The sequence below is a fragment of the Scatophagus argus genome, chromosome 7, assembly GCF_020382885.2.
Source record: "Scatophagus argus isolate fScaArg1 chromosome 7, fScaArg1.pri, whole genome shotgun sequence".
In the NCBI taxonomy this organism is placed as follows: Eukaryota; Metazoa; Chordata; class Actinopteri; family Scatophagidae; genus Scatophagus; species Scatophagus argus.
The window spans coordinates 21,676,674-21,704,260 of record NC_058499.1 but is presented as its reverse complement, the minus strand read 5'-3'; the positions used below and the strand labels follow the sequence as shown (position 1 = coordinate 21,704,260).

General features: G+C 41.3%; 1 protein-coding gene across 2 annotated transcripts; it reads left to right on the top strand.

Moving 5' to 3' along the window:
- Nucleotides 1–592: 592 nt before the first annotated feature.
- far1 (fatty acyl CoA reductase 1) lies at nucleotides 593–27,587 on the top strand. 2 transcript variants are annotated; one of them, XM_046393680.1, is made up of 13 exons: nucleotides 593–742; nucleotides 8,314–8,429; nucleotides 8,932–9,048; nucleotides 10,548–10,723; nucleotides 11,275–11,454; nucleotides 13,190–13,367; nucleotides 14,442–14,486; nucleotides 15,266–15,393; nucleotides 15,504–15,571; nucleotides 17,974–18,145; nucleotides 20,235–20,364; nucleotides 22,152–22,279; nucleotides 22,783–27,587. In XM_046393680.1, the coding sequence occupies exons 2-13, from the start codon at nucleotides 8,358–8,360 to the stop codon at nucleotides 22,940–22,942; spliced, it is 1,554 nt and encodes a 517-aa protein (XP_046249636.1). In that variant the 5' UTR covers nucleotides 593–742; nucleotides 8,314–8,357; the 3' UTR covers nucleotides 22,943–27,587. The 2 variants fall into 2 exon arrangements, with proteins under 2 accessions (XP_046249636.1, XP_046249637.1); XM_046393681.1 differs by lacking the exon at nucleotides 17,974–18,145 and adding an exon at nucleotides 17,189–17,360.

Sequence of the window (27,587 nt, the reverse complement as noted above, 5' to 3'; positions counted from 1 at the left end):
TGTTTTAGAGAGACCCTGTGTCAAAAAAATTTGCTTTAAGAAGTTAGTTTAACGTGCATGCAGAAAGTCTGTATACATAGTACATAGTACATATACATACATCTGTATATACAAACGGTGAAGGTAAACATTTGCAGATGGCCTGCATTTTCATAAAGTGCAGAGTGATGAGTTAATCTGGTTATGATTATGGCATAGTACAAAATTCTGAACCCAAAATTCTGAACACAGGCGTTGTCTGTGGACCCTTCCACAAGTCCAAAGCTAATTATTAGCTTGTACATGAATCCCGCACAGGCGGGCCATGTATACTTCACATACACCCCCCCCCCCCACCCCAGGCCCTAACGTTTGCTAATATTAGCTTAAATAATAGCCACAAGGTATTGATCATATCAGAACAGCAAAACCCTACACGTTATGTGTTACCTGATTTAACTAAAAAATGAAAAGAAAAATGAAACTTCTTTAGCACACATACTTTTAAAATGCTCCTGAACTACACCTTAAGGCGAACAGAAACAATGAGGAGTGAGACGTCTTCTTACACCCTATCTATGCCGGAGACCGCTGTCCCGCTGACGTCACGGCGGTTCATTTATCCGCCCATGCTGCTGGCTTTCTGCTGGCTTCCTGCTGAGCCTCCACCTCCACTGTGTCGGTCCTAGCGGTACACGCAACTGCTCTGCCGCCACACTACAGGCTCCCAAGTTTAAGAACCGGGGAAACGTCGACATTCCGGGTACGTACGCCGTTCAAATTACGTCCACGAACTGTATGTGTTTTGTACTCTGTGAACTGTGGCGCTCGTTACAGTTTTTCAAGACGCCAACTGGTGGTGTGACAAGCTGGTCAACGTGTTACATCGTTTAGAAAGAGATGCACCAGAGAAGGGAGGGGCGGCTCAACACAACTGTAGTGTTAGTCTAAGATATTTGCGGATGTAGGGAAGGGACTAAGTTAGACTTTTTTTATACAGTATGCAGTATGTGTTTACTGTATACTCACCCCACAACTACCACAGAGACACGAATGTCATTCAGCATTGCCACCACGGAGCTCTTGTGTTGAACACGTATGTTAATTCACAATAGTTCCTTTTTTTCCACCACGCCGCTGGCGCTTTGTACTGTTCTGGCAGCTCAGGAGGCACTTTTAATTGAAGGCGAGGGTTAGCTGAGCGGCCTCACTTTTAATTTACTCCCAGGCTTTGCAGTAATCACATTAAAGGCTGCCAAAGCCAAACAGTCGGTGTGGTTTTAAGCGTCGCCCACTGTACAAATGGACGGTGAGTGGTGGCTCGTAATGATGCGAGGCAGCTGTTTGTAATGAGAATCACGGGATCCGCTGCCTTCGTTTTGCCTCTTGGCGTCTTGGTTTCAGTGTGTGTTGTGCCTGCTCTGATATGCTGTCTGTTGTAACACACATCTGCTGTGCTCAAATGCATCACATTATCACTGCCGAGATGCGTGATGCCTCTAATTGCAGTAATGTGCACGCAATTTGGAGAAATGGTGCCCTCGCCAGGTTTAAGATACTGAGTTAATAGTAAGTGTGAATGTTTGCCATTTATTTGACTTTTTCCTGTTTTGTATTGTGGACTTGAAATGTGTGTTCAAGGTGAATTGGTGTGTTGTGACATCTCCATGAGCTGGAAGGTGGCATTTCTCACAGCAAGTTTTAGTGGACAGGTGTGCCATTCATCTGTCTCTGCGGTCTCTACGTCAGTGTATTTTGCCTGCTCTCTCTTATTTCTGTAGGGTTGGATGAAAGCTAGGTCTTGTGTGTTTGATACAGAGAGGTAAGTGAATGTCTCTGTGACAAAGTCTGGAAGCCTTTAATTTCTCTTAAGGGTTTCCTTTGCTTGCCAGTGGGATCAGTCAGACAGAGATTGGGTGGATTCCTCCTCTGAGACTGTTTGTCTCACCTGACTGTGAACTGTTTTACCTCGGCCACAGGTGCCCAGTTTAAGCATTCAAATGCATGTGATCAATTATTGAGAAGCAAGATGTGGCATCAGGGATCCACTTGCTCCCCGTCTCGCTGTAAGCTACAGTAGCTCTTTTACAGACACTTGATCAAAGGCCATAGCAGGTCTGTTAGGTTTGTTAACACACCGTCATAACAAACAGAACACTGGTGGCTTTCAAGGGCATCCACATCGGAGAGTGCCAGGTTTTCTGCTGAGGGAATACTGCAAAGGGAAAACTGCTTTTAGCGGATGCCTTTTGTCCCAGTTCTGCATTTTTCAGTCTGACATGTGCACGAATTCAGTGACTTAAACAGGACACCAGCTTGTTGTGTCAAGATTTCTTTTACGAAACTTCTTCAGGACATGGCTCAGAAGTTTCAGTCTTTCTTTAGTTCATGGCCACATCTTTGTTTGTTTCCACACTCGATTTATAGACAAGGAAGCAGGAAGAAGCACAAGGCTAGATGTTATCCTGCCAACGAATGCAGAGTTACTCTTGTGACTTGCAGTAATTCTTAATCCAAGCCAAAAATGATGTCACCCCTCAGCTGTACTGGGGTTGTTAGACATTTTTGCACGAAATATGCAAGGAACCCCAAGACATAAGATTTTACAAAGTTTGTGTCAGGCAAATAGTTCAAACTACAATAATTTATCGTGTCGGTAGCTGCTGTCGTCACATATTCACACTGACTGTGTGTCGCTGCCAAATTGTGCAGGAGCACACACCCTGACCTTACACACTTTCCCTGGCAGGTATAATATTCGCATGATTAAATGAATGCGCTAGTTGTGGCTTAACAGTCAGCCTGTGTTGGTTATTGAACAAGAACCACTGTGAAAAATGTTCGTGAAGATTTCCCCTGAACCCAGAAGCAGCAGCAGCTAATCCTTGCATCTAAGGAGCTGGAACCGGCCATTGTTTGACTTTTTTTTTTTTTCTTTTTCTTTTTCTTTTTAAGGAAAGTAGTTGGTAACTAATTTTCTTTTGGTTGACTAATCAATCAGTTGACTTTCTTGACAGCTCTGTTAATGAAAGCCTGTTATGACCTGTGGTTAAATCAGTGCACACCTGTCATATGCAGGGCTTTTTATTTTTCAGCAAACAATAAAGGACCCAATAACAGAATCTGTATTGGAATTGGTATCTAAAATCATATTAATTCCCCTCCCTAGTTTCTATCCCTCAAAAGTAATTCTCTTGAGTTGATACTTTGTTTTTATATAACGCATTTCCTTCATTTTTTTGTTGTCGGTTTGCGAACAGCAGTGTGTCATTTATTAGCACTTATTTATTAGCATTAGCATTTATTACTACTGTACCAAGAGTGAAGCCGTTCCAGGCACACGTGTATCTTTAAAGCTCATTTTTAGTTAATCAGAAAATGGATAAATGATCAAATGCACACAGAAACATTAACATTACAGTCATATTGGTAACAAAGCATACACATAATTTTGCATCTCTCACAAAGTCTCCAAGAGTTCATTGTGAACATTGACTGTGAGCCAGACCTGATGAATAGAAACAGGAGTAGCTGAGTGTGTATGCAGGGAAGAATGATGACAGAAAACATTGCAGACTGCAGTCTAAAGCGTCATTGTTTCCACGGTGTGGTCGTAGCGTCACTGATGGACCCTCACACAGCAGCTGGCCAAGCGTTGGCCAGACTGCGAAACAAACGAAAGAAGCTTTAGTGGTCTGACGAGACGAGACCACAGTGATCTTTTTGATCGTCACACTTCAGCACAACCAGGAGGCCTGGTGGGTAGCTGCATGCTGTGGGGACAGGTTTCTGCTCCACAGCTTGTGAGCGTACAGGACTTGGAAATAGCTTTTAGTTCATTATGTTACTTTTGACTAAGCCCAAGTATGTGAACTTAACAACATAGAGTTTAGGCATCAGACATCAGTCAAGGAACTGATCTGACTTAGGGATGCACTGATGTGACTTTTTCAGTCCTGATAGTGATTCTGAGAGCACAGCACAGGGTCTCTACCTCTAAATCCACAATGAAGACAGTTCCCTGATATGTTTGGTAACTCTATCACTTGTTCTGCATGCTATGATTAAATGCAAATTTTCATTGGCCATATGAGCTTCGAAATTTTCAACACCGCTAACAATCTCTCACTGGAGCCCTACATGAAGTCTCATCCTGTCGTCATATTGTGCCCTCACTGAACACTCTTTAAACGTAGGTACTAGATTACATTTCCCTGGGCACCGTGCACGTTCACAAGCTGCCTTGAGTCAGCGCACAGTCACAGTCGAGTTCTGACAGGCTGCGTACAGCTCAAGCTGGCCACTTGGCACAGGATGTGATGCAGCAAACGGTGCATCTGCAGCACTGACCAGAGCTTGGGCAGGTATCCACAGAGCATAGTGTGTAGTAGCAAAATGTTAATGACTCTCTTTCACTTAGAATTATTTGTTTCCCTATTATTACTTTTGATACCCTGCTGTGTAGGACAAAAGCCCTGTGTGACAGCAGAATTCACTGACAGTATTTTAACTGTTTTGTGTTCACGCTGCTGTTGATGAGGTGTGGCTTTGTTTCAGCATTCTGTCAGTCAAGCTCTTCACACATGCTGGTCAAAATCAGGAAGTGGGAAAGGCTACTTGTTCTCAGAATCACAAGAACGAAGACATACATATAAACTTAGCCCTTGACTTCCAAGCTCCAGTTATTTTAACTGGAAACCAAGCTAACGCTGGTGAGCTCGCAAGTTTGACTGCACTGCATGTGAACAAGAATAACAGGTTTAACTGTAATGAGAGGGGCACTCATGCTGCTAAAGCTTGAGCAAGTAGAGCAAGAAGGTCCTCAGTTTACATCATTAGAGCTGTAAAAATCTGAAGGCACTTTGCTCTGAATTATTGTTATAGTTTCAAATTAAATACCAAATGTGGTTTTAGCTTCACATCCAGTCTACAGTGTAGCCTACAGAATAACAGATGACTAACTGTAAACTGCTGGTTTCAGATTAACTGAAGTGTTTGTGCTGCACTGAAGTCTTTTGAAATCCTGTCAACAATCTTTCTTTTCAAAAAAACGCATCAAGAGTTGCCTGTACAGAACAAAATGACTTATGATCTCAAATTAATTCTAATTCTGAATGTCACTGCTTCCCTGTTCATGGTCTATCTGCACCTGCTCAAACCAAGCCCCTGTTTCAGAAAGCCGGTTTAGTTAAGCCTGAAATGAGGAGTGAGTTTTGCTTTTCAGAAAGGGAGCTAATTTAAAGTCTGCCTCAGTTACTATGGTAACATATTCTGGGAAGCCATCTAGCTCGCTGGCAGGTTTTCTCCAACAAAGTTTCTGAGCCTGAAGCAGCTATCAGACGCACCGTTTCATTTCCTCATTCATTCAGTCGATATCGCAGCACTTATGGGAACACATTCATTTGCAGAAGATTATGTCTTTCAGAAAACCAGAAATTCTGGTTACATATTACTTTGTTACCTAAGGATTACTTTTTTTTTGTTTGTTTTTATGATCAGTCTGTCAATAATATAAGGACGGAGACATTAAGAATTTATAGATCAGAATAAAATCTATAGGCTACATTGTCCTTTATAACACAGTGACTCTGGGCATTAAGACAGCTGTCAGATTGTCCACCAGTTCCCCTGCACGGAAACACTCTCTGCATATTACTGTAGTAATCACTATTTAAATAAAACAAATCTGTATAAAAGCTTTAGACATTAGTCGCACAGATGGAACATGTCATACTCTGCGCATCATGTTGGAGATCGGGTGAATATTTCTGAGTCAGGATGACTGTGGTGCAGCTGGAACAACTTCAAGATTCTAAAAGTGGACTAAATGTTTGAAAGTTAATTTTTGGAATATGGGCTGCAGTGGCTGTTTAAATTCACACACAGTGTAGTGTGAATGGTGTCAAGTGAGATTGTTAAATGTAAAAGACAGTTTTGAACACTGTAGCATGGTGTAGCAACATATCCTACATGTTGCTACACCATGCTACAGATGCTCCAGCACTTTTATCATTAGAGTTGATGAAAATTGCAGTTTGCAATTTTCTTGGCCTGAGCTCTGGCTAGCTGCTTTTCCTTTGCTAGCTTCTTCAAGCATGCAAGTTCAGCTGGGTGATGGTGTTTTTAAGTTTTAAGTGTCTTATTCACTCTAAGCGAACAACTTGCATGCGGAAGATGTGTTAGCATACGGTTGCGGGTTATTGTCTGCGTGTCTGTGCATATGTTGTGTGACACGTGCATAAAACAGACCAGCTTGGAATCGGAGATTTGGGAGACTGACTCTGGTCCGGTCTAGCATGCTGAAAACCGACCGATTCTGGTCCATGGGTGGTTGATTGGTGCATCCCTGTTTATCATCCATTAAGGAAATTCAAGTCAGTAAATGCTGAATGAGTGGATTGCACTTAATAAGCGGTAATACTGTTAATTTATTGATGCCTAAGACAAATGTTAATATCCACATTTTCATGTCTTCATATTTCTAGCTCCACTGGAATGGTTGCCATGGCAACTCATCATCATCACCTCACACCTTAACTCGGAACATACTCAAACTTGATTGAACTAATTCTGATTGGTTCTTATCTGGTTCTGGAAACCTTCTTTCTGAAACAGGCCCTAGTTTTCCATGTTTGAAAATGACGGGCTGTATCATGAATTCACTTTACTGTAACAGCAGTGTTAAGTTGTGGCACATGCTTGTGGTCTTACTTTGAATGGCAGATTTGGGTTTCATGATGTTTGGTTAAGTGCTGTAATACGCCTCAGTCGCGTGATAGCTGCTAGAATAAAATCACCTAAGTTAATGATTAGATGACGTATCTCCTGGTTCCCGAATGGCCTGTTATCTACTCTATGGTGCCATTGTGCTAAGAAGAAAAACCAAAAAAAAACCCAAAACAAAACATAATGTGACAGATAAGGCCACTGTAGTTCACAGAGTCAACACATCACACTGTGTTGTACTTGTCCCTTTTTAATCAAAAAATAACAAGTATTCACCTTCTCTCATATTAATATTTTTATCAATTTGCAGACATTTGGCTAAGGAAAATAGACATTGGGCGTTTTTTTTCACTATTTTCTTCAATCTCATAGATGAAAGGATTAATTGGTGAATAGTGGCTGCCCTTCTCAGGCCAAGTGTAGCTTTCACAGCCTGCAAATAGTTGGTGCTGCATGTTAAAGGATAGACAAATATTGACTGGTATCAATATGGTGTCTATATTTTGCAGAAATTTGAGGAGCTTCTTTCTTGCTGCTAAAGCCCCTGGAAATTTGTTTAAACTAACAGTTCACACAATGCAAATATTGGTAAATATTGGCAAATATCAATATTGGCTCATCTCCACTCCAATGGAAAGATAGGTGATGGTTCTCAGTTCTCTGAACATTTCTGGAGCTTCGCAGCAAAGCAGCATTGCAGCTTTCTCCTTATCAACTGAAACAGCTGGGGACTTGTTTTAAAAATATCTGAAAAGAAAATCTAGAATGTCTTCATATATTTTGTCCATCCCAGAGATCCCAAATTGTTTTGAAGATGTTATTTACACCATGTGTATTAATATGAAGAAAAACGGTAATACTGCACTGATCCGCTTCATTAGGACTGTGGATGTGGATTCATTAGAAGTGATTGCCGTTAGCAAACAACTCGACCATTACCAGAGGAACAAGGATACAAACTCTGTGATCATGGAGGACCACATTACGCAGAAATAGAAATCCAACAACCAAATGTGTTTTTAGCCCCTTTTTAATAAAGACGACTTGAATATCTATCATTTGCCACTGTGCTGTGTGTGTTGCTGACAGTGTAGCTTATCAATGCTAGTTGTAACAGTAGGCTTCCTTCACGTGAGGCAGGTCTTACAGCTTTTAGCAATTACTCGGATGCCTCCCCTTCGAGCTACAATGTTTGTATGTGTTTGTTGTACAACTGAAAGGTACAGAGCTGGAAGCTGTTTCCCTGCAAGTAGTCTGGCTGTTCCGCAAAGATGACGTCTCATCTCAGTATTATTATTAATAACTCTCCAGTTATTGAAACAAGCTACGAGGTGCTGCTTAGAGATGTCCTCCCAAGTTATTTGACGTTTCTAGCTGGAATTTTGCTTTTTAATGTAAAATGAGATGTGATTCCACTGATTTGAGAATCCAATAGACGTCACCACCTTGCCAGAGTTATCAAGTTGAATACCACCAAAGTACTGTTCTCCTTTTTAGATTCACATCTTCAGTCTTCACATGGAGTAAGTTCAGGCATGAAGTTGCTCTCACAACTGTTAAACTTCTTTTTTTTTTTAATTTTTATGTTTCTGTGCTGTGTCTGTGCAGGTGGAGTGGTGTTGAGGAGCACACTGACCAGGACTGCAGACATCATGGTGAACATCCCAGAATACTATGCAGGGAAAAATGTGCTCATCACTGGAGCGACAGGCTTCATGGGCAAGGTACAGTATCGCAAGATGAGTGAGCCTGACAGTGGCAGCTAGCAAGCCAGATGAGACAAAATCATTCAGGTGGACTTTTTTTTCCCCCCTCACTCCTGCAGGACACAGTGACACTCAAGCATATTAATTACAAACTGCATTTGTTGGTGCTTGAATTATGAGTTTATATGTTTATGCTAACTTATGCATTTTGCTGCTGTTTGTGCTCATGTCTATGCTGTGAAGGCAGGAGTTGAGAACATTTTTGGTTTGACAGCAGATAAATGGAGCAAAATGCTCACATGGCCAACCTTTTTACTGCCTTCCTCTACATAGCAGCCATTGTTTGATATTCATGTATTTCAGTCTGTTACTGTCTCCAGTTCTGATCAGTCAGTTATTTAAAATTGGTGTTTGGGACAAAACAATCCCCCCATCACCCCTTCATTCGTCAGTATACAATTTGGAGCATGCACCGACCATCAGCTGAGCCTTTGTGCCTCTTACTTGCTCTTCATTTAAGGTGCTGCTGGAGAAGCTGCTGAGGTCCTGCCCCGGAGTCAAAGCCGTCTATGTGATGGTCCGATCAAAAGCTGGTCAGAGCCCTCAGGTTCGCATCGCCGATGTGATCAACTGCAAGGTGAGAAGTGAGCTGACAGATTGGGATGATTTGATGGGTGCAGGAGTGGAGCCTGTTGCACCAGTTGTCTGTGAGTTTCCGTGTAGTGTGGGAGTTGTGCTGCAATTTAGTTGGCAGGCTGCACCACACAAGTTGGTTCCAACATTGAGTTAAGATGCCACCGAAGAATTCACACTTCCGGGTGTGCGTCCTACCCTGCTGTCAGAGTCAGAGGACAGTTTCCTTCAGTATTTTCACCCAGATCACATCCTGATGCAGACTTCATACCTTTTATCATGACACTGACATGCACACTTAGTGTTGTGCTGCTCTGCTGCTTCGATTAGACAAGTGCACAAGTGTGATTTCATGCTGCATTCACTTGAGATGGGATTTTTCTCTTTGGAATAAGGTCTGTAGGTCTCTTAATGTCAGTCTGAGGTTAGTGGTCTGTGTCTCCCTTGACAGCCTGAGGATGCACAAGATGAAATATCACTTTCTGCAACCGCAGTGATTAGTTACCTTAGCTAAGTTGTCATGAAAGTAGAGGTTTAAATAAGGACTCGGTGCCATTTTTTTTTTCTCAAGGAGCACATGGGAATTACACACAAAGAATATTGGAATTTATCTGTGTCCAGTCAGTAAGAAATTTATAAGTAAGCCGACACATACAGAGTAGTAATGTCTATTCATGTCTGAGACAAGACAAGACAAAAATAGGTTCATTGTTACTCATACACTGTTGGCAGGGTTTAAGGTTTGATCCTCATCAAAATATCAGACACACACACATTAGGGTGTGTGTGTATCTATCATATCTTTATTTTTTTGCTCCAAATTTAATCAGCTTAAATTTAGCAATGTCTGCGTGTATTAGCCTTTCCCGTTCGGCCTCAGGAGAGTAGTGGGGAAGACACAGGGGAGATGTTTTCCTGCAGTGCCAAAGTCAATTCTTACTTCAGGGAAAACTACATTCACTTTTCCTGCAGTTTTCTATGCTGTACCTTTATTACCAGACTGACGGTTTACTTTTTCCTCTGCTCCCCTCGTGCTGGTTCACATTTGGCACACATTTCTTATACTCTCTTTCACTCATACTCACCCAGTACTCACTGCCCTTTTCAGCTACTGATGCAGCTATGTGTTCACCTTCCTTTCACTTGTCACCGGCTGCATCATCACAGAAAATTCTACAATGAGGGATTCGCACTGCACTCGTAAATTATTTTTTCACTTCACACAGAGCAATTTTTGAGAGCAAACGCTAGAGAAATACTCACACTGTCGAGCCCGTGTTTAGACTACTTACAAACATAGCAGTTAGTGTTGGCTTTTCATTTGAAACTTTGGATCAAGTGTTTGTTTGGCTGGTGCAACAGGCTCCTGAGGAATAAAGAGAGCTGGGGTCTGCTGAACAAACTGCAACAGTCTATCATTTGTTCGTTACAGTTTCTAACTGTGCTTATGGTTTACTATGTGCTGTGACTTGAGCATCTTTTTGGCTTCATTCCCCCACTCAGCTGTTTGAAAGATTGCAAGACGAGCAGCCGGGCTTTGCAGAGAAGATCATAGCAGTGAATAGCGACCTCACACAGCCAGAGCTGGATCTGAGTAAAGAGGATCAGAGCATCCTGGCTGAAAACATCAACATCGTCTTCCACTGTGCCGCCACCATCCGCTTTAACGAGCCACTCAAGTGAGTTTTCAGTTTGTTTTAACTTCTTTCTGAATTTCCTGGGAATTTGTACAGTACATTATCCTCTTCCTCCGCCTATTTTTCTCTAATGGCAGTTTGTAAGTTAACCATGTTTATTGATGTCTTTCTTCCTGATTTGGTGTGGCAACAGTCGAGTATGAGAATGTTAATGAATGTGGACATTTGCTCAGATCACTCCATGACAACATGTTGGTGTTGACAGATTGTGCCCAGTGTTGTTTGCAGTACACAGGGATACCTTACACCTGAGACTCCTCCCTCAAAAAATTACTCTTACAGGCAGGAAACTGGCAGAGTTTTTTTTCTGCTGAGCTATGTTGGCAAAGTACTCGCTTGCTTTCAGAGATGGTGGATTTTGTTTGCTGTAAGACGGTAAATTCATTTGATTGACATTTGAATTGTCCTTGGTATTTTGGGGCACTTAGATTTGATGCCACTCCTTTCATCCGTGGTATTTGAGCATTAAATTTCTTCCACTAAATATGTCTTACACTTTATTGTCCGTTTTTTTTTTTCCCCCCTCCCCTCAGAGATGCAATGCAGCTGAATGTCCTGGCCACCCAGAAGATGCTGGCACTGGCCCACAGGATGAAGCACCTGCAGATCTTCATTCACATCTCCACAGCCTATGCCAACTGCGACAGAGAACTCATTGAGGAAATCATCTACCCTCCGCCTGTGGACTACCGCAGACTCATTGATGCTCTGGAGTGAGTTTAATTTACTGAAAAGCTACTGCTCTGTCAGCAGAGGTGTGATGGTGGTTCATTTGGGAACGCCTTGTTCATGTATGTAAGGATGTGAAAGTGGTCTCCTTATCATACGGTAGCATGATATTATGGTTGAAGTGTTTAGAGGGATTTTTTTCCAGATTGCTAGATGCATTAAAAGGAAGTAGGACAGTATTAAGATTAGGTGAAGCGCTGAGCATGCCAGCTCAGCTGCGGCTGTTGAATAACTGGCTGCTTAGTCGCACTAATGTTGTAGAGGCTGCCGGTCTCAGCTTTTGAGCTACATTAGTGAAGCATTAGAAGCTTGAGTACAGTGAGTAGAGATTAGTGGGATGATTTCTAATGGATTTAATGTATAGGGGTGTTGTGCTTTTGAGGGATCTTGAATGGATCTGTGCAAAGTGACGACATGCTGGGTGTGACTGAAATTCAAACACAGTGTACACGGTGTGATACATACCTAGCTGATAAAAGGTTGCTTGACTGTGAGTGAAATTAATACCTTGTGGGCTGAAAAGTGATGTTCATTATGTCTTCTTTTTACTGGTTTGTTTTTAACTTCACAAAATCTGTTTAATCAAATTGTAAATTTGGAATGTTTTTCATCTTAACACTAATTCAGTTCATTTAGTCTTTGTCATTCAGTTTGTCCTTTGGGAATTTGTCTCTGTCCATGTGACCCTGTCCAGTCGGTGGAAAACAAAACACACCCTGCATGCGGTTTGAATGTTTGATGTTATATGTCCTAGCCAGGATTGAAATAATATTATCTTTAAATAAGTCCAAACAAGATAGTAATATGTACCTTTTCTCTCCTTTGCAATACAAACTTGCACATAAGCTGAATGCAAACACATCTGTACACGCGGCCTTTATAATACATTATCATTAGAGAGAGCGTAACCTTAGAGGTGTCAGTTCAAGCAGGTGGTGCAGTATGTGATTTTCATGTCAACAAACTACAGATAAAATGGACAAACACAAACTAGCTGTACTATGATTGCTCCCTGCTTCCAGTTTTCATTCTGGAATAGCATGGCAGCTATTTTGAAAATAGTGTCAATAATTTCTTCTGAATTATCCATCACAAGCTCAGTTATGAGGCCGAAGAAAAGACCATGCTGTTGAAATATTGTGCCTGTTATATAGAATTACAGAACGTCTATATGGTAGTTGCAAGGTACTAAATCTGACCAGCTGCATGAATTCCACACTTGAATATCTTGATAAAAAATGGGCGTGTAAGATAGATTCTGGATGTGCAAGGCAAGCACTCGTGAATGAGTCTTGTTTTTCAGCCATGCAAAGCAGAATGGCTCCAGGGATGACACTAAAATATCTCATCAAGAAATTTGTTAAATACAGCCATGGTTTAGTGGTAGTTTTCACTTGTCCTCTGACATTTGGTATTGGCATTCATACTGCACTCAGGATGATATGTTATCGCTTTAATGATTTTACCTCTTTGACTCATTATCTTATTTAACCGAAATTTCCAGTCCAAAATTAATGACGTTCTTTATCTGTAGTTTGTCTTTATTGATAATTAGCAAATGCTAGCATGCAACTGTGATTGCACACGCTGGAACACATGTGGTTCAGAGCTGCTGTGCTAAAGTACATCCTCACAGGGTTCACAGAGTTCTGCATTTGTGCTGTTGGCAAAGACTAAGCTCTCTTTTCTTTTCTTTTTTTCTTTTTTTTTTTTGTCCAGCTGGATGGATGACGAGCTGGTGTCTGCTCTGACTCCCAAGCTGATCGGGGAGCGTCCCAACACCTACACCTACACCAAAGCCATGGCTGAGTATTTGGTGCAGCAGGAGGCTGGAAACCTGAACGTAGCCATCGTCAGACCTTCCATAGTAGGAGCGAGCTGGAAGGAGCCCTTCCCAGTGAGTGAATCAGACTATTGGTGTCACATTGCTTTTTCACATTTTTGTTTAACTTTCAGTAGGGAGTACTGTACTGTAGAATAGAAATTTGGTGTGCTCCAGATAAATTTTTTTCGATGGTATGCAATTGCTGGGGGTCAAACCAGTACCAGTCTGTTATAATATAATCTAGTAGGATTTAAAGAAAAATGCGTTTAAAATAGTCAAAGGCTGAAATATGCTTTCTTAGAACAGTTTCATGTTGGAAAAGCTAAGTTACACATAGCTGTTACCTTTGAGTACCAGGTGAGAAGTTGGTCTCTCTAGTGAGCAGTGAGGCCATTTCATGGGATCAAATAGCACTGATAAAAAATTTAATCTGGTCTGTGCTCAGTACCACTTGTGTCACATCTGAAAATCTATGTATCGGAACAGATCTGTCCTGGCCTTTATTCAGGAAACAATCCAGATTTCAATGGCACCCCTTCTGTCTGTTCTCTGAGGGCACTCTGCTGCTGCCAGCACAGAGGCGTTCAGAGCAGTTGGGCAGTGAACACAGTGATGGTGGGAGTATGTGAGGAATGTGGAGTAAAGAAGCTCGGCACACCTTTTGTTCCTGGCCAATCACTGTGGAAAACACAGGGGGCCAAAGCATTTCTGCTTTAGGAACGTTTATGAACTTGGGTGACGCAGACAGGAGCTGTCCCCTGACAGAGTGTGTGTGTGGGGGGTGTCATTCATTCACACTCTGCATGCAAACATTCAACCTATCAGTTGGAGGCCTGGATACATGGGCCGTGTGTTCACACCATCTCAGATGAAGCCTCATGTGGCCATCATCTACCATTGCTGAACAATGTTATCACATGCTGTCATAATATTTTCCTCATCTTGTGCTAGGAGCAAACACTGCCTTGCATTTGAGAAACTACAACCAGCAAGCCTCAGACTTTTGGATAATTGACTAATTGTGTAAAGTTTGTTCACTCATTTATCAAGAAAAATAACGACAAATTTATTTATTGTCAATCAGCTAATTGTTTCAGTATACATTTTCCTCTTTCTGCTCTTTCTTTCCTCTGACTGCTCTTTCAGGGTTGGATTGATAACTTCAATGGACCTAGTGGAATATTCATTGCAGTAAGTATGCAGAGGGAAAACTGTTCTCAACCGTCTGTATTCAGTTATGAGAGTCTGTCAGTTCTGAGCAACTTTTTTGCCAACAGATTTCTCTAATACCTTTTTTCTTATCATTTGTTCTTGGCACAAAGCTGCATTAGGAAAGATTTTGTAAAAATGAAGCTGTCTTATTGGACCTAATCCTGAGATGCATTACTGACTGCAGGCTGAAATTTTGTAAATGACAGAACTTGCTCCACACTTTTCATCAACACAATTACTACACAATCTAAAATACGTTGAGCCGCATAGGCACGTTTAAAACAAACATGTTTTCTGTTTGAAATGATGAAAGTTTCCCTTATGGATGGGAATATTTTTTGCTGTTCTTTTTTCTGAGTCCATATAACATCATACTGCCACTGTGTGGTAAAAAGCATGGGGTATAGGTAACGGTAAACGCAAACTGTGGAGCTAAGTCCACATGTTGTGGAATATAGAGCTAGTCTTCAACCATTTCACTGTCATTAACCTCTGTCACTGTCCTTACTGCAGCCAAACAGCATGTCCTCTGACCTGCTGCTCACATAAGGTCACAGAGCAGAATTACTTCATATGTGGGAGGTCAAGGGGCTTCACAAGTGTTCTACCCCATTGTTCTTAGAAATCAACGGGAAGCAAATCTTGAATGTTTTTTTGTTTTTATTACACATTGGTAATGTTGTCATGTTGAAGTTTACTTACTGTTACTGTTTTGGATCCTAATTTAAATCAACTGATTTTTGTTTCTCCCTGTCCAGGCTGGTAAGGGGATCCTGCGCACAATGAGAGCGTCCAATGATGCAGTGGCTGACCTGGTGCCTGTGGACGTGGTCATCAACACCACGCTGGCTGCAGCTTGGTACTCTGGATCACAGATGCTCAACAGGTTGTCCCTATGTTTTCTCACATACCTCCCCTGACCAAGTTGTCTGGAAAGCTTGATTCTACAAGTAAAACTGAATGGGTTTACTCTGAACTGTTCCCTCCTTATTACAGACCCAGAAACATCCTGGTTTACAACTGCACAACTGGAGGGATCAACCCTTTTCGCTGGGGGGAAGTTGGTATGTGGTCTCTTTTATCTTACCTAAGCACAGCCTCTGTGAAGGCCCCTGCCAATGGAAGCTTATATGTTTAAATATGGCACCTGATGACATACCGTGAGTGTAATCTGACCCACTGCCTGCCACACCCAGACTGGGAGCTTTTGTTTACCTGTTCCTTATGGACCCTGGCTTGAAGCTGGATCAGTGTGGCGTTTTCTTATTGAATCTCACCTTTTAATTAGAAGTCATACATTGTTTTGGGACATTGCCCACATGCATTAAATAACGCCTCAGTCATAGCACATTCAGATGATTGATTTTCACTGCTGAACAATTAGTCATGTAGACCTAGTCAAACTTTCAGTTTTTATGGTTTGGAGTAAAGCTGGCTTGCAGCTATAAACATCATGTTACTACTTGTACACGACATTTGATTACTGAATCACAAGTAGGCTTAACATCATTCATCTAATCCAGTCATGTTTCCTACTATCAGCTGTCAACTATCAAAGAAGAATTGATGATGAATCCAGAAGGAAAACATGCCGTTTTGGTTTTTTTTGTTTTTTTTTTTAAATATAAATCAATGCAGCCTAAATGGTTCCAACACATGTAAAGATATACTGTGATGCCTTTTCCCTCATCCTCAAAACCTTGTGCAGTGCAGTTTCATTATTCATGGTTAGTTTTAGGGTTTGGTCAGAATAACTGGAACACCTTTATAATGTAATATGTATCATCAAACATTATTCAAAAAAAGTTCCCTCTTGATTTGGGGAAACTGTGGTTGACACAATGGTCTCACCACAACATATTGATAGTTATGGCTGGAACTTTTGATTGTATCACATGATCTTCAGCAGGGGTTTGCCCAGTTTTCATGTTTCCAGGTCTACCTGCTGCATAAGTGGGGGAAAATGACTGTATGAAGCCTTTAGTGGCCCCACAGGGAGCCACTTGATGCAGTGTCTGAGCTGAAATAAAACTTGAAAAACCAGTCCTCACTGATCTCTGGTCAACTGGTCACCAGTTGAAACTAGCAGCCCAAGGCATCGATTTGCATCCTTTCCTATTTTAAACTGTCCCTCATGAGTGAATGTCACAGGATTGCGATGCTAATAGTTAGAGTGCTCTTTAAGGAGCTCTCAACCATGTTTGCTTTAAAGACTGAAGCTCAGTGTTCACTCTTGACCATGACCACTATAGTCGACAAAATATCAGAAAAATGGAAACTGAAACCTCTGCACTTCCATGACATCGGGTTAGTCTATCATGTGACATGATCAAAAGATCCAGAAGGGCTATTGGTAGACCCTGTTGGTGGAATCATTTAGCCAATTGATCATTACCTTTGTGAAGCCATGTTGAATTTCTATGATGTTCTAAGTTGTTTAATTAGCCTACCTTTTAATGTTTGCCTTTTTAGCATCTGGGTTAGCTGCAGTAAATCAGCTTAGCATACAAACTTGTTTGAGTATTGTTATTATTGTATTTATTTGTCTTGAGAAGTTGTGCTAAATCTGGAGGATTCATTTTGCCAGCAGGGCCAAAGCTTTCAGTCAGGCATGGAAAAAAGCAAAGAATGTATTGAACTGCTGATTGATGACCTCTGTTGAACAACCTTCTGTTTCTTAGAGTACCATGTAATATCCACATTCAAGAGGAACCCCCTTGAGCAGGCCTTCCGTCGGCCCAATGTTAATCTCACATCCAATCACCTAATCAATCAGTACTGGATCGCTGTGAGCCACAAGGCTCCGGCCTTCCTCTATGATCTGTACCTCAGGCTGATTGGACGAGAGCCCAGGTAACCTCGTCATCGCCGACTCAGACGTGCCACTCCGCAGCTGTTTTTAACTCAAAGACTCCCCCCTCTCACACACACACACACACACACACACACGCACACACACATCTCTGCTGCTTTAGTCCTGTCACTTTTCTTTTAGTGTAGTAGCCTAACATCATAGCTGTGATGCCAGTGTGTTACATTATGCTTGTGTGCAGTTTTGTTTGGAGTTGAAGAATGTATAACCCAGCAACCGGGGATTACTGATGGGTTCTGCACTCTTTACATTTTGCTATGCAATGTTAGTATTTTCAGTTGGGTTCCCAAAATGTCAGCTCTAAGGTCATCTTAGTCCAGATACTAAATGGACTAAGGTGGTCTTGTGCCTGAAGATGCCTTTGAGAACCCAGGTGTTGGCCCTTTGGAAAACCTCTGCTGACTGCATTAAAGTGTTAAGGGAAATCATGATATTTAAAGAGCCACAGCTTTTTACATGTCATAGTGCTGATGACTGACTAGCAGAGGTCAAGCCTTGCATCTTACTTGGTATCATTCGGAGGAGGAAACGCACTTCCTCATCTCGTCCTCTCCGTGTCCTTCTTGTCCTGTCATGTGTATCTCTCTTCAACAGAGTACTGTATAAACATGACCTTCAAGACCAATCCCTTAGAGCAGGCCTTCAGAAGGCCCAATGTCAATCTGCGCTCCAACTCCTTTACTAATCAGTACTGGACCACTGTCAGCCACACGCTGCCAGCCCTGCTCTATGACGGCTATCTCATTCTCACAGGCCGCAAGCCCCGGTAAGGTTGCAACTGTCACCTCCTGCACTTCCCCTTCCTGTCAGTCAGAAACAACCCTCCCTCCCCCCACTGTGTGCTGTTTTTGTTTGTTTGTTTGTTTGTTTTTGTGGAAACAACAATGGGTCCAGGGCTGAATGAATAAAACATTTGCTGTGTCCTAACTGGCATCAGCAGTTTCATGCTCTGTTTTTTTTTTTTCTTTTTTTTTTTAAAATACAACTTTATTTATTCAGAAAAGACCTTTTGTGAATCATGCAGTGAACGTGAGCTCTATTCCTGTCATCCCCCACTTCTCACCCAATCATGGAAAAATTCTGCGGCACCATGGGATTTTTAAAAGAACATCCAGTCACAGAAAGATCACTTCCCGCTGTATATAACCCCTTTTGCTACGAGCCACATGTATTTATGACATTAAATGCGATGCTGTGCCGAGCATTCCTCTGGCTGAGTGTCTGGCTCTGAAATGAATTTGGCTTCGTAGCTAACGCACATGCTGGCGGCATGATGTGATCCTAATTGGGCGTGTCACCAGCTTGTAAGTAATCTCTGCCTCTGTGTGCTGACCACCCGTGCATGTTTGTCACATCCCCTGCATCATCCGCCCTCACAGGAGGAATCTGAGTCATCTCAATCTGCCTCCATTAGTTCTAATGTTTCAAATCACAGCAAAGTCAGACTATCATTGGATTAAGGCCTCTTTTGATTTGTAACAAATTGAAGTATGTTGCAGCCATGCAATTCAAATTCAGTTGAATATTTATTTAAATTCAGATTGAAGACTCAGAGACCCTCTTAATTCTGCTGTTTTTACATTCTTGCTACCAGTTCTAACCCTAATTATCACAGCACTCTTACTGCTTTAGAATAACTCACTGAAATTGCGATCCACTAAATCTGAACTAACAGACTAACTCTTTATGTGAATTGGATTCACTTGTGTTAACAGGAGGACACTGTTGTATACAGGAAGTCTGAGTACCCACGACTGCTAATATTAATTTTGTGTGAAGTTCTAATCAATTTTGGCAAAATGAATCGGAGTCTGAACTAGCAGTTATTGCGTCCATTTGACAGTGTACCATCTGTCCTCCTGGCCTGCACACAGATTAAATCCAGTTAGTCCTCACCTAACTGCTTACAGTGCTATGACAAAGTTTGAGCAAACCTCTTGACTATTTGGAAAGTTTGTGAAGTGAATCATAATTTGAAGATGTTGAACCTGATCTATAAAACATTCTTAAAGTAACAGCTGCTCATTTGGGACTTTAATGCGAAAGTGTGAACACAGTTTGTGGTCCCAGTAAAGGAACAACTTCATTTTCATCTGTTTTTTTTTTTTTTTTTTTTTTTTTTTTTTTTTTTGCTGTTTCGAGCTATTCTTACAAAGGCTCTGCTCGCAAACAATTACAGTGATTAATGTAAAAAATTCAGGACCACGGAAAATTATAGTTTATATACTGCAAATCCAGACTGATTTTGTGTTTGGTGATTTTCCGTTTGTCAGAAAGTGTCCAAAGGCTCAACTCTCAATGCCTGGACGTCAAGAGGTGTACAAACACTTGGCACTGTGCTAACTCACTTTCATATATTAACAACTTAGAATCCAAATGTTATTAATCAGATCTGTGAAGTCATGCCCATGGATACCAGCAGCATCCAGTCTACTCTTTATGGACAACTCTGTTACTGTTAAAAATCAATGATAATTCTAATGTAGACTATAAAGAACTCATGTTGTGTAAAACCTTTGCTACAAGAGCAATTATTATTCTGGTATTATGGTTATTATGGTAAAGTTTTTGTCTGTCGGACATCTGCTGTCTTCATCCCTCTTCTCTGCCATCATCCATGACACTTTTCTAAACTCAATTCCCCTCATCTTTCCTGCCCACCTCTCCTTTTCTGTCCATCCTACTACCTCCACTCTGCCTCTTTACCTCCCCACACTCCTCTTTTTACTACTCTTCCTGCATCGTCCTTCTTCTGTGTTTTGCATATCATCTTCTCTCTGGCTCTTCACTGTCTTCACCTTTAATCCATTCCATTTTTCTTTTCTCATCTTCCTCCACCCTATTGCATATAATAGGATGATGAAGACAATCACTCGTCTCCACAAAGCCATGATGGTCCTGGAGTATTTCACTAGTCACTCCTGGGTGTGGAACACAGACAATGTAGCCATGCTGATGGCCCAGATGAACCCTGAGGATAAGAAGGTAGGAACGACGTGGGGGAATTGGTCTCCTTCACATCATTCACACTGAGTCCTTTATGTCGCCTGTGTCCACCCCCAGCTCACAGCACAGCTTTTTACACTAAGGAGATAGCAGGCAGATTTACCACTGCGTTAATGTCTGATGGCAGACTGGCTACAGAACAGTGAGTCATTCATTCAGTGGTGACGTCAGATGGTAGTGAACAGAGAGGTCGTTCAGGCTAACTGTAGGAATCTGCATGTGTGCAGAGCATGTTGGTGACTGAAAGTGGAAAAACGGGTGCTTCGTGTTTGTAATGTTCTGTTGTTAATGTACTATGAGGCGCTGATATTTGGTTTAGAGCCTTTAGTTCCCTGGGTGCTGGCAGTCAGTCATCACCTGCCAAGACTGTCAACAGTAACTCCACCTCAGTGTTGTCTGATCCAAACACAAGCCATGTGCCACTGTGCCTTCCTCAACTCTCGACCAATGATCAAGTTTTACTCTCCCCTAACAGTGGAAGGCACTGCTGGGGGTTAAATTAGGCCAAAGCCACCTGGAGCTCAGCTCTGCTCTGCAGGCCCAAATCAGAGCCTGCTGGGGCTCATTGCTGGCTCCTCCCTGTATTAAGTTTTTAAGATTATTTCCTCATTTTATTGTTGACCTACTTACGTAGTTAGTAATACCTGTTGTTGTTGTTCTAGGAAAAGTGTAATCACTTTCTGTGAAAAACCTGCCCACTGTTGGAACAGTATGTTGCTCGGGGAAACACTACAAAACATGCACTTTTCTCTTTAGTTACTAATTACTCGCTAGTTACCTTTTAAATATATACATATTGTCATGATAAAGCAGACTGTATGTTGTTCAACTGTTGTCTAATCCAGGAAGATTTACATTGGCATACATGGCAGCAGATATACAAATGGAAAGTCACATACAGTGCCTCTAAAAAGTATTCATCCCGTTGTTTGTTTTCCTTTTTTATTGCTTTTATACAGTTTTATACCGAGCTTTCCACAGTGCTGATCCAGCACAGCACCTTTCCACCATCTTTTCTCTGCCTCCCCCACTCACAGTAGTGGAAAGGTCTAGGCTATAAACAGACAAATTATTCCAGATTGTGTTCTTCATTGATGAACAGCAGCACAATAAGTAACCACAAACTCTCTCTCTCTCTCTCTGTCAAACAAATGATGGGTGTGTTTAAGAGTGGGGAAGAGAAGGTGGGCCCAAGGACTTTTAACAGATACTTTCAGCTGAGCTCAGCACCTTTTCAGGGGAGTGCTGACTTTTTATAACTGTGCCACAGGAAAATCTGCTTAATGTTGCGAAGGGAATTATTTTCACCGGACGTTATGACTGGAGAGATTTAAATGTCGCACTTCAACAGATTTTTCGTGCAGTTGCTGGATAATGGGCCCTGTGATCTTAACTACTGGATACATTGCTATGACATCCATGTTCCCCAAGGCCTTGCTTAATTGTCTTCCTGCAGTACTGCCATGACCAACATTTTTGGTTTTCTACAGCTATTGGATACCAAAACTGATCATTTCACAATTTGAATTTTTCCCGTACATAATCACCAAATACCTGCTAACAGGCTAAACTAAGATCGTAAACCTGTTAAATATTACGCTATCGTTGACACTGAACGTATTGTCCTGCTAATATTAGCACTGGCTCTAAGCACTGCTGTGTCTTACAGAGCCACTAGCATGGCTGTAGACCGTTCGTAGACTGACATTTTAAGGTTTTTGAAGCTTACTGACCACATTTGTTGTGTTTTTATTTCTGCACTATAGATGTTTAACTTTGACGTGCGTCAGCTACACTGGGCTGAGTACATGGAAAATTACTGCATGGGCACCAAAAAATACGTCCTCAATGAAGAGCTGTCCGGCCTGCCTGCTGCACGCAAACACCTCAACAAGTAAGTCTATAGAATCAAATGTGCCGACATGTAGACACACGGTAAAGTGCTGTATATGAAGAGCTTCTATAGGCAGCTGCCATTTCCTATGGAGAGTGGGCAGCTTTTGTTACATCTAGGTCACCATACAGTAAAATCTCTGCATAAGCACGTAATAACCCTTTGGATTTTCACTTAGTTCAGTTCATCCTTCCATTAACCACTGACATGTTTTACATTTGTGAGAAATATGAGTTGTTGTTTTTTTTGTTTATTTCTTTGTCCCCCCCCCCCTTCAGATTTTCATTCCAAGTGGATAGTACAGTCACTGTAGCAATCATCCTCTCAGATTTAGCAAAGCTGATGTGAATAGCTGAGCGTGCATTTCAAAGAATTAAAAGCAATTAAGAATAGCACGTCTAATGTCTGTGTGAAAAGAGAATTTGGATTTGATCCTGTGTTTGACCGTTCAGAATAAACTCCTGGTTTTCTCTCACACTTCATGTCTCATTTGTGTTTCTCAGGCTGAGGAACATCCGCTATTCATTCAACACCATCCTGGTGGTGCTCATCTGGCGCGTCTTCATCGCCCGATCCCAGATGGCCAGAAACATCTGGTACTTTGTGGTGAGCCTCTGCTTCAAATTCCTCTCGTACTTCCGAGCCTCTTCCACCATGAGATAATGAGCCTGGGGCAAGGTGGTGAGGTGGAGGGCGGACAAACGAGGAAACGCTTGCTGTGAATGATGCCTGAGCTCCAAGCCTTTATAATGGTACCACGCTGTCTGTCTCTGGCCCCGTGTTCGCCCGGACAGTCGAGGATTAAATGGAACCATTAAACCCACGCAGACGGAGCAACTGGATGAGCTTGGAGTCCACAGCCGTCTAAATGTTACATATCTCGGATCTATCTAGCATTTCATAAAAACACACAGGGCATGGAGTGATCTCGCAGTGTACACCACTCAAACTAACAGCACTTGGACTAGTTAATGGAAGACGACCACACCACCCTCATTCTGTTCATTTCCAGTCAGTCCTTGGGTGTCAGATTTACTCCTGCAGTCTTCAAGCTCCAGGCTACCTGAATCTCCTGCATCTTGTCTGTCTGCTCATCCAGCTGCTTGCCTGCAAAACAAAGCTATGCATTGGATGATGCTCTGCTACAAAAGCTGGTTTTGAGTCAGCCCATTCGCCGCCTTCTCTATATGTAATCTTTCACTGAAAAATAGATGCTTAAGCTGGTGTGTAAGTTATATTTTTCTGCTGTCACCTGAAAACATAACTCCAATATATTTCTTTTCTTTTTGTTTTCACACAAGGTCTACATGTGGTCAGTGTTTCTGCCGGTGAGGCCCGTTGAAAAGTTTCAAAAATATGGAATAAGCAGAGTTTTCTATCGTTTTTACCTAACAGCAGCATTAGTGATTCAAAGCTTAAGGTACACTGAGCTTGTGGGGCTTTGGAGCTGGTTTAACACGTTTGATTGGAGGCAGTTAAATGACGATCCTGTACTGACTCAGTGAAGGGTTGTTCAGAGCCAGATTGGCCTCATTGATTAACCTCCTCGCCTCATCCCCATGACCAAAGCCATTTCAACACTGCACAGTTGGTGTAAAGATAAAGTTGACAATGTTGGGGCTTGCTTTTTCTGATCCCACTTTCAAAAAGAGTTTTCACTGGCTGTCCCAACCAACTGCAGTGGTTAACACCCAAATTACAACCAAGCACAATGTAGATTGTACTATGGCTGCTTTATCCGGTGCCTACAAACTGATCATTCTTGCATCAGCAGATTTTGCAAATTAAGCTTCTTCTACAGATTCCTTATTTTTGTTGTGTCTGAAAGTCATTTGTGACAGTCTTAAAGCTATTTTTGCCAAAATACCCCTCAGCTTACAGACTCATAGCTCAGAAGAGGATGAGACAGGTGGAGTTGAGAGGAGAGTTACTTTCACTTTTTGCTTCTTATTCTTTAGAATTCAAATGCTTTTAGTACTGGTTGACATATTGATTAATGAGTATAGATGATTCCTCTTATTTATTGGTTTTTGTTAGTACACTACTTTTTGGGTAGTTCTAAGTGTAGCTCATTGTCTTCGTGAAAGGTTTTGTTACTTACATTAAGCCGTTTGTATTAGAGTAACTTATGGATCATATTTGTCACATTACTTGTTTTCTTTTGGGAGTGGGCAATCTAGTTAGAAATAATGTCATAAATATCAATAAAATATCTAAATTGCAATCTTTTTCTTTTATGAAATGCATTGCAGACCGTAGCTGGACTTACATGGCTTTCTCCATTTGCACCATTAAAACACAATGTTCCATTAAAGATAGTTCTCCTTGGTACAAGCTCCTCATCCACTATGCTGCTAGCTGTGACTCATATTATTTACAATATGTTATCAAAGGAAGAGCTACATAAAGTCATTTGTCCAATCAGCATAGCCATCTTACGTCACAGGATTGGTATATTCATGTAGCGCAGATCTCCTCACCAGTGAGGGTATGTGAATTTTGTAAATAGAAACAGGAAGACATTAAATATTACAATCTCTACAATCCACCTGAAAAGTAAGTTGTGAACCCCTTCAAGATCGATCCTGAAAATTAGCAGATCGCTCACCTCCTGGTTGCTTTTATAAATAAAATGTGTCACGTGCTCATGCTGTGTATAACTTTCTGTTAAACTCTTGGACCATTCTGTTGCCTCCATCGTACAGATTGTTTTTTTGTTTTTTTTCTTTAGGCAAGTAATCTCCACAACCTATAGAATTGGCAACATAAGCTAAGACCGTGCTTTTTTTTGCGTAAACCTTATCTGGATTTTTATATTAATTAACCTCATTGCCATATTAGGTCTTCAGTTAACATACCTGAGGTTTACTTGTGCACTTTGCCTTGTTCGTCTTGTCTGTTACCTGTTCTTTTGAGCACACTGCAGTTTTTGAAGAAACAGGGCGTGACCACGTGTCCATCTTTGGTAATGCTTGCATTTGTCTGCTCAGTGTCTTAGGTCATAGCAGCTTCAAACTCCTACTTGTATGTCCTGTGGCTGTCCTGGACTCAGTATGGAATGTAGTTTTGGTCTTTTCTCTCTCACAACACAATGTCAGCCATTTTACATAGTATCATGTGATTTGGTGGAAAGATGCCCCCTTCTGGAAAGACGTGTACAAGTGTGAATCGTGCCTGAACTTTTTTCAATATTCAAACAATGTGAAGAGAGCAATCAGATCTATGTTTTCTAATTATTTTGTGCACAGCTCTATTTAGGTAGACCTATAATGAAACAGATGTATTTTTATGCTAATGACATTGTGTGGCTATTTTACTGAAACTATTTCAGCTAGTGTAAATAATACTGAAAAAAGTAAATATGTAAAAGTAACTTCTGTATGTTGGGAACTAAATTTAACTGTTGCTTGTCTCTTGACTTTACTATATATTTACATGTATTTTTTCTCTCTGAATGTCACAGCCTGACTTGCACAGCCAGAATCTTCCTCTTACTCCTGAAACAAGAAACTAACAATACTGTAATTGCCTGTAATTTTAATATTAAGCAAGTGTCTGTTCATTGGAGTGTCGTGCAGTAAGTTTTTGCCATTTCCTTGTGATGATGTGAGTGAGTAGGTCTGTTTAGTAATCTTGAATGGCTGTCATGCTCTTGTTTATTTTTTTTATTTATTTATTTTTTCATAAGGGGAGAAGTGGCATGTCCAATTCAGGGTGTTCAAGATTGTTGTGAATTGAGGAGATCAACAAACGGGTCCTTTTTCGTGTACTTCTGATGTCAAACTGCTGAATCATACCAATAGTTAATTCATCAAACAGGCCAGTGACGACATTAATGTCACTTGGAACAATCCCAGATGGAATCCCACTGATCTGTTATTCCAATCAATGAAAGCCCCTGAAAACATTGTTTCATATCTGTAAGTATTTCTGTATAACACAAAATATTCTTGATCGAATAAGCAATAATCCAAATTAAAGGAACAGTTTGGTATTTTTGGGAAATACAATTATGTTGCTTACTTGCTGAGAGTTTGATGAAAAGATTGATTGAACTCATGTTCTCTTGGGTTAAATATGAAGCCACAGCCAACAACTGGTTAGTTTAGCTTAGCACAAAGACTGGAAATGGGTGGAAACCACTAACTTTGCTCTGCCCAAAGGTTAGCCAAATCTGCCCACCAGCACCTCTGAAGCGCACCAATGAAGACTCTAATTCTTTGTGGGGGAGGCCAACTTGCTGGAGTTTTCATTGGTTCTCTGACAAACTCACAGTGTCAAGACTACACAACACTGGACAGGCCCAGGGTCACTGTTTCCCCCTATTCCTGGTGTTTATGCTTAGCTAAACCACAGATCCACATATTTATGTCAATTTTCTTATCTAGCTTTGGACAGTTGCCGTTACTTTCCCAGATGTCAAACTGTCGCTTTTTTGAAGTTAGGTAAAATATATCGCACAGTATTACTTCCAGAGAGTTTGACAATCAGAATTTCAGCCAATCTGTGGCCTCAGGAATGCGGGTGTGGCTGGATCAAATTTAACCGATGCTGGCATGACCCGTCATCGGCTTCAAATAATGTTAAATCCAGATCGGTGCACAGGAATGTGTGACATTCAGTGATTAGGCAAACAAAAACAACCAGTAACCAAAACTGTTCTAACTTTGGCAAAGAGTAGCTTTACAGGGCCTTTAAAAACACAAGTCATATTAACTGTATTTTCTGTAGTTTTCCCCTCAGGATTTTGTAGGACTGAATGTTCTCTTATGCTTATTTAAAGTCAGTTTTTCTGCTAAAACTTGTTGATGTGCTGTTTTCATGCACAAATTACCAGCCTTTCTGCCCCCCCCCCCCCCAAATGTTTCAGATTTGATGGCCTTTGTATTGATTGATTAAAGTGGGAGTGGTGGTTTATTTACTTAAACCTTTTCAGCTTTCTTGTGTTTCATGTCTTAATAATTTTGTTTTTGTCCCTTTTACACAGTCACCATAACATGGGTCTATTGGATTAGGCTGTACTAGAGTGCTAATAAGTTTTTTTTTTTTTTTTTGTTTTTTTTTCTGTGGCTGTGAAAGCATTCAGACTGGCTCCAGTGTCAATGTTCTTCTCAAATGTGCTGTTCATCTGGTTTCATCACTCCTACTTTGAGCAGCAAGATGAGCACACGTCACTGTGTTCACCTTAAGAAGGAAATAAAGGAGTTCTTGCCACAGTTGTTGTCAATGTGAAACTCCAAAAACAATAAATCAAAGGGTGCCTTTTGTTTGTAAACCAAAAAGAAGGAATAAACTGTGTTTAATCCTC

What these genes read in the sequence shown, in the direction of transcription:
- far1 (XM_046393680.1), top strand. Translation starts at nt 8,358, where the DNA reads ATGGTGAACATCCCAGAATACTATGCAGGGAAAAATGTGCTCATCACT. An exon ending in CGCTTTAACGAGCCACTCAA is followed by an intron (nt 10,724 to 11,274) that starts GTGAGTTTTCAG and finishes CCCTCCCCTCAG; the next exon opens with AGATGCAATGCAGCTGAATG. An exon ending in TTTTCGCTGGGGGGAAGTTG is followed by an intron (nt 15,572 to 17,973) that starts GTATGTGGTCTC and finishes TCTCTTCAACAG; the next exon opens with AGTACTGTATAAACATGACC.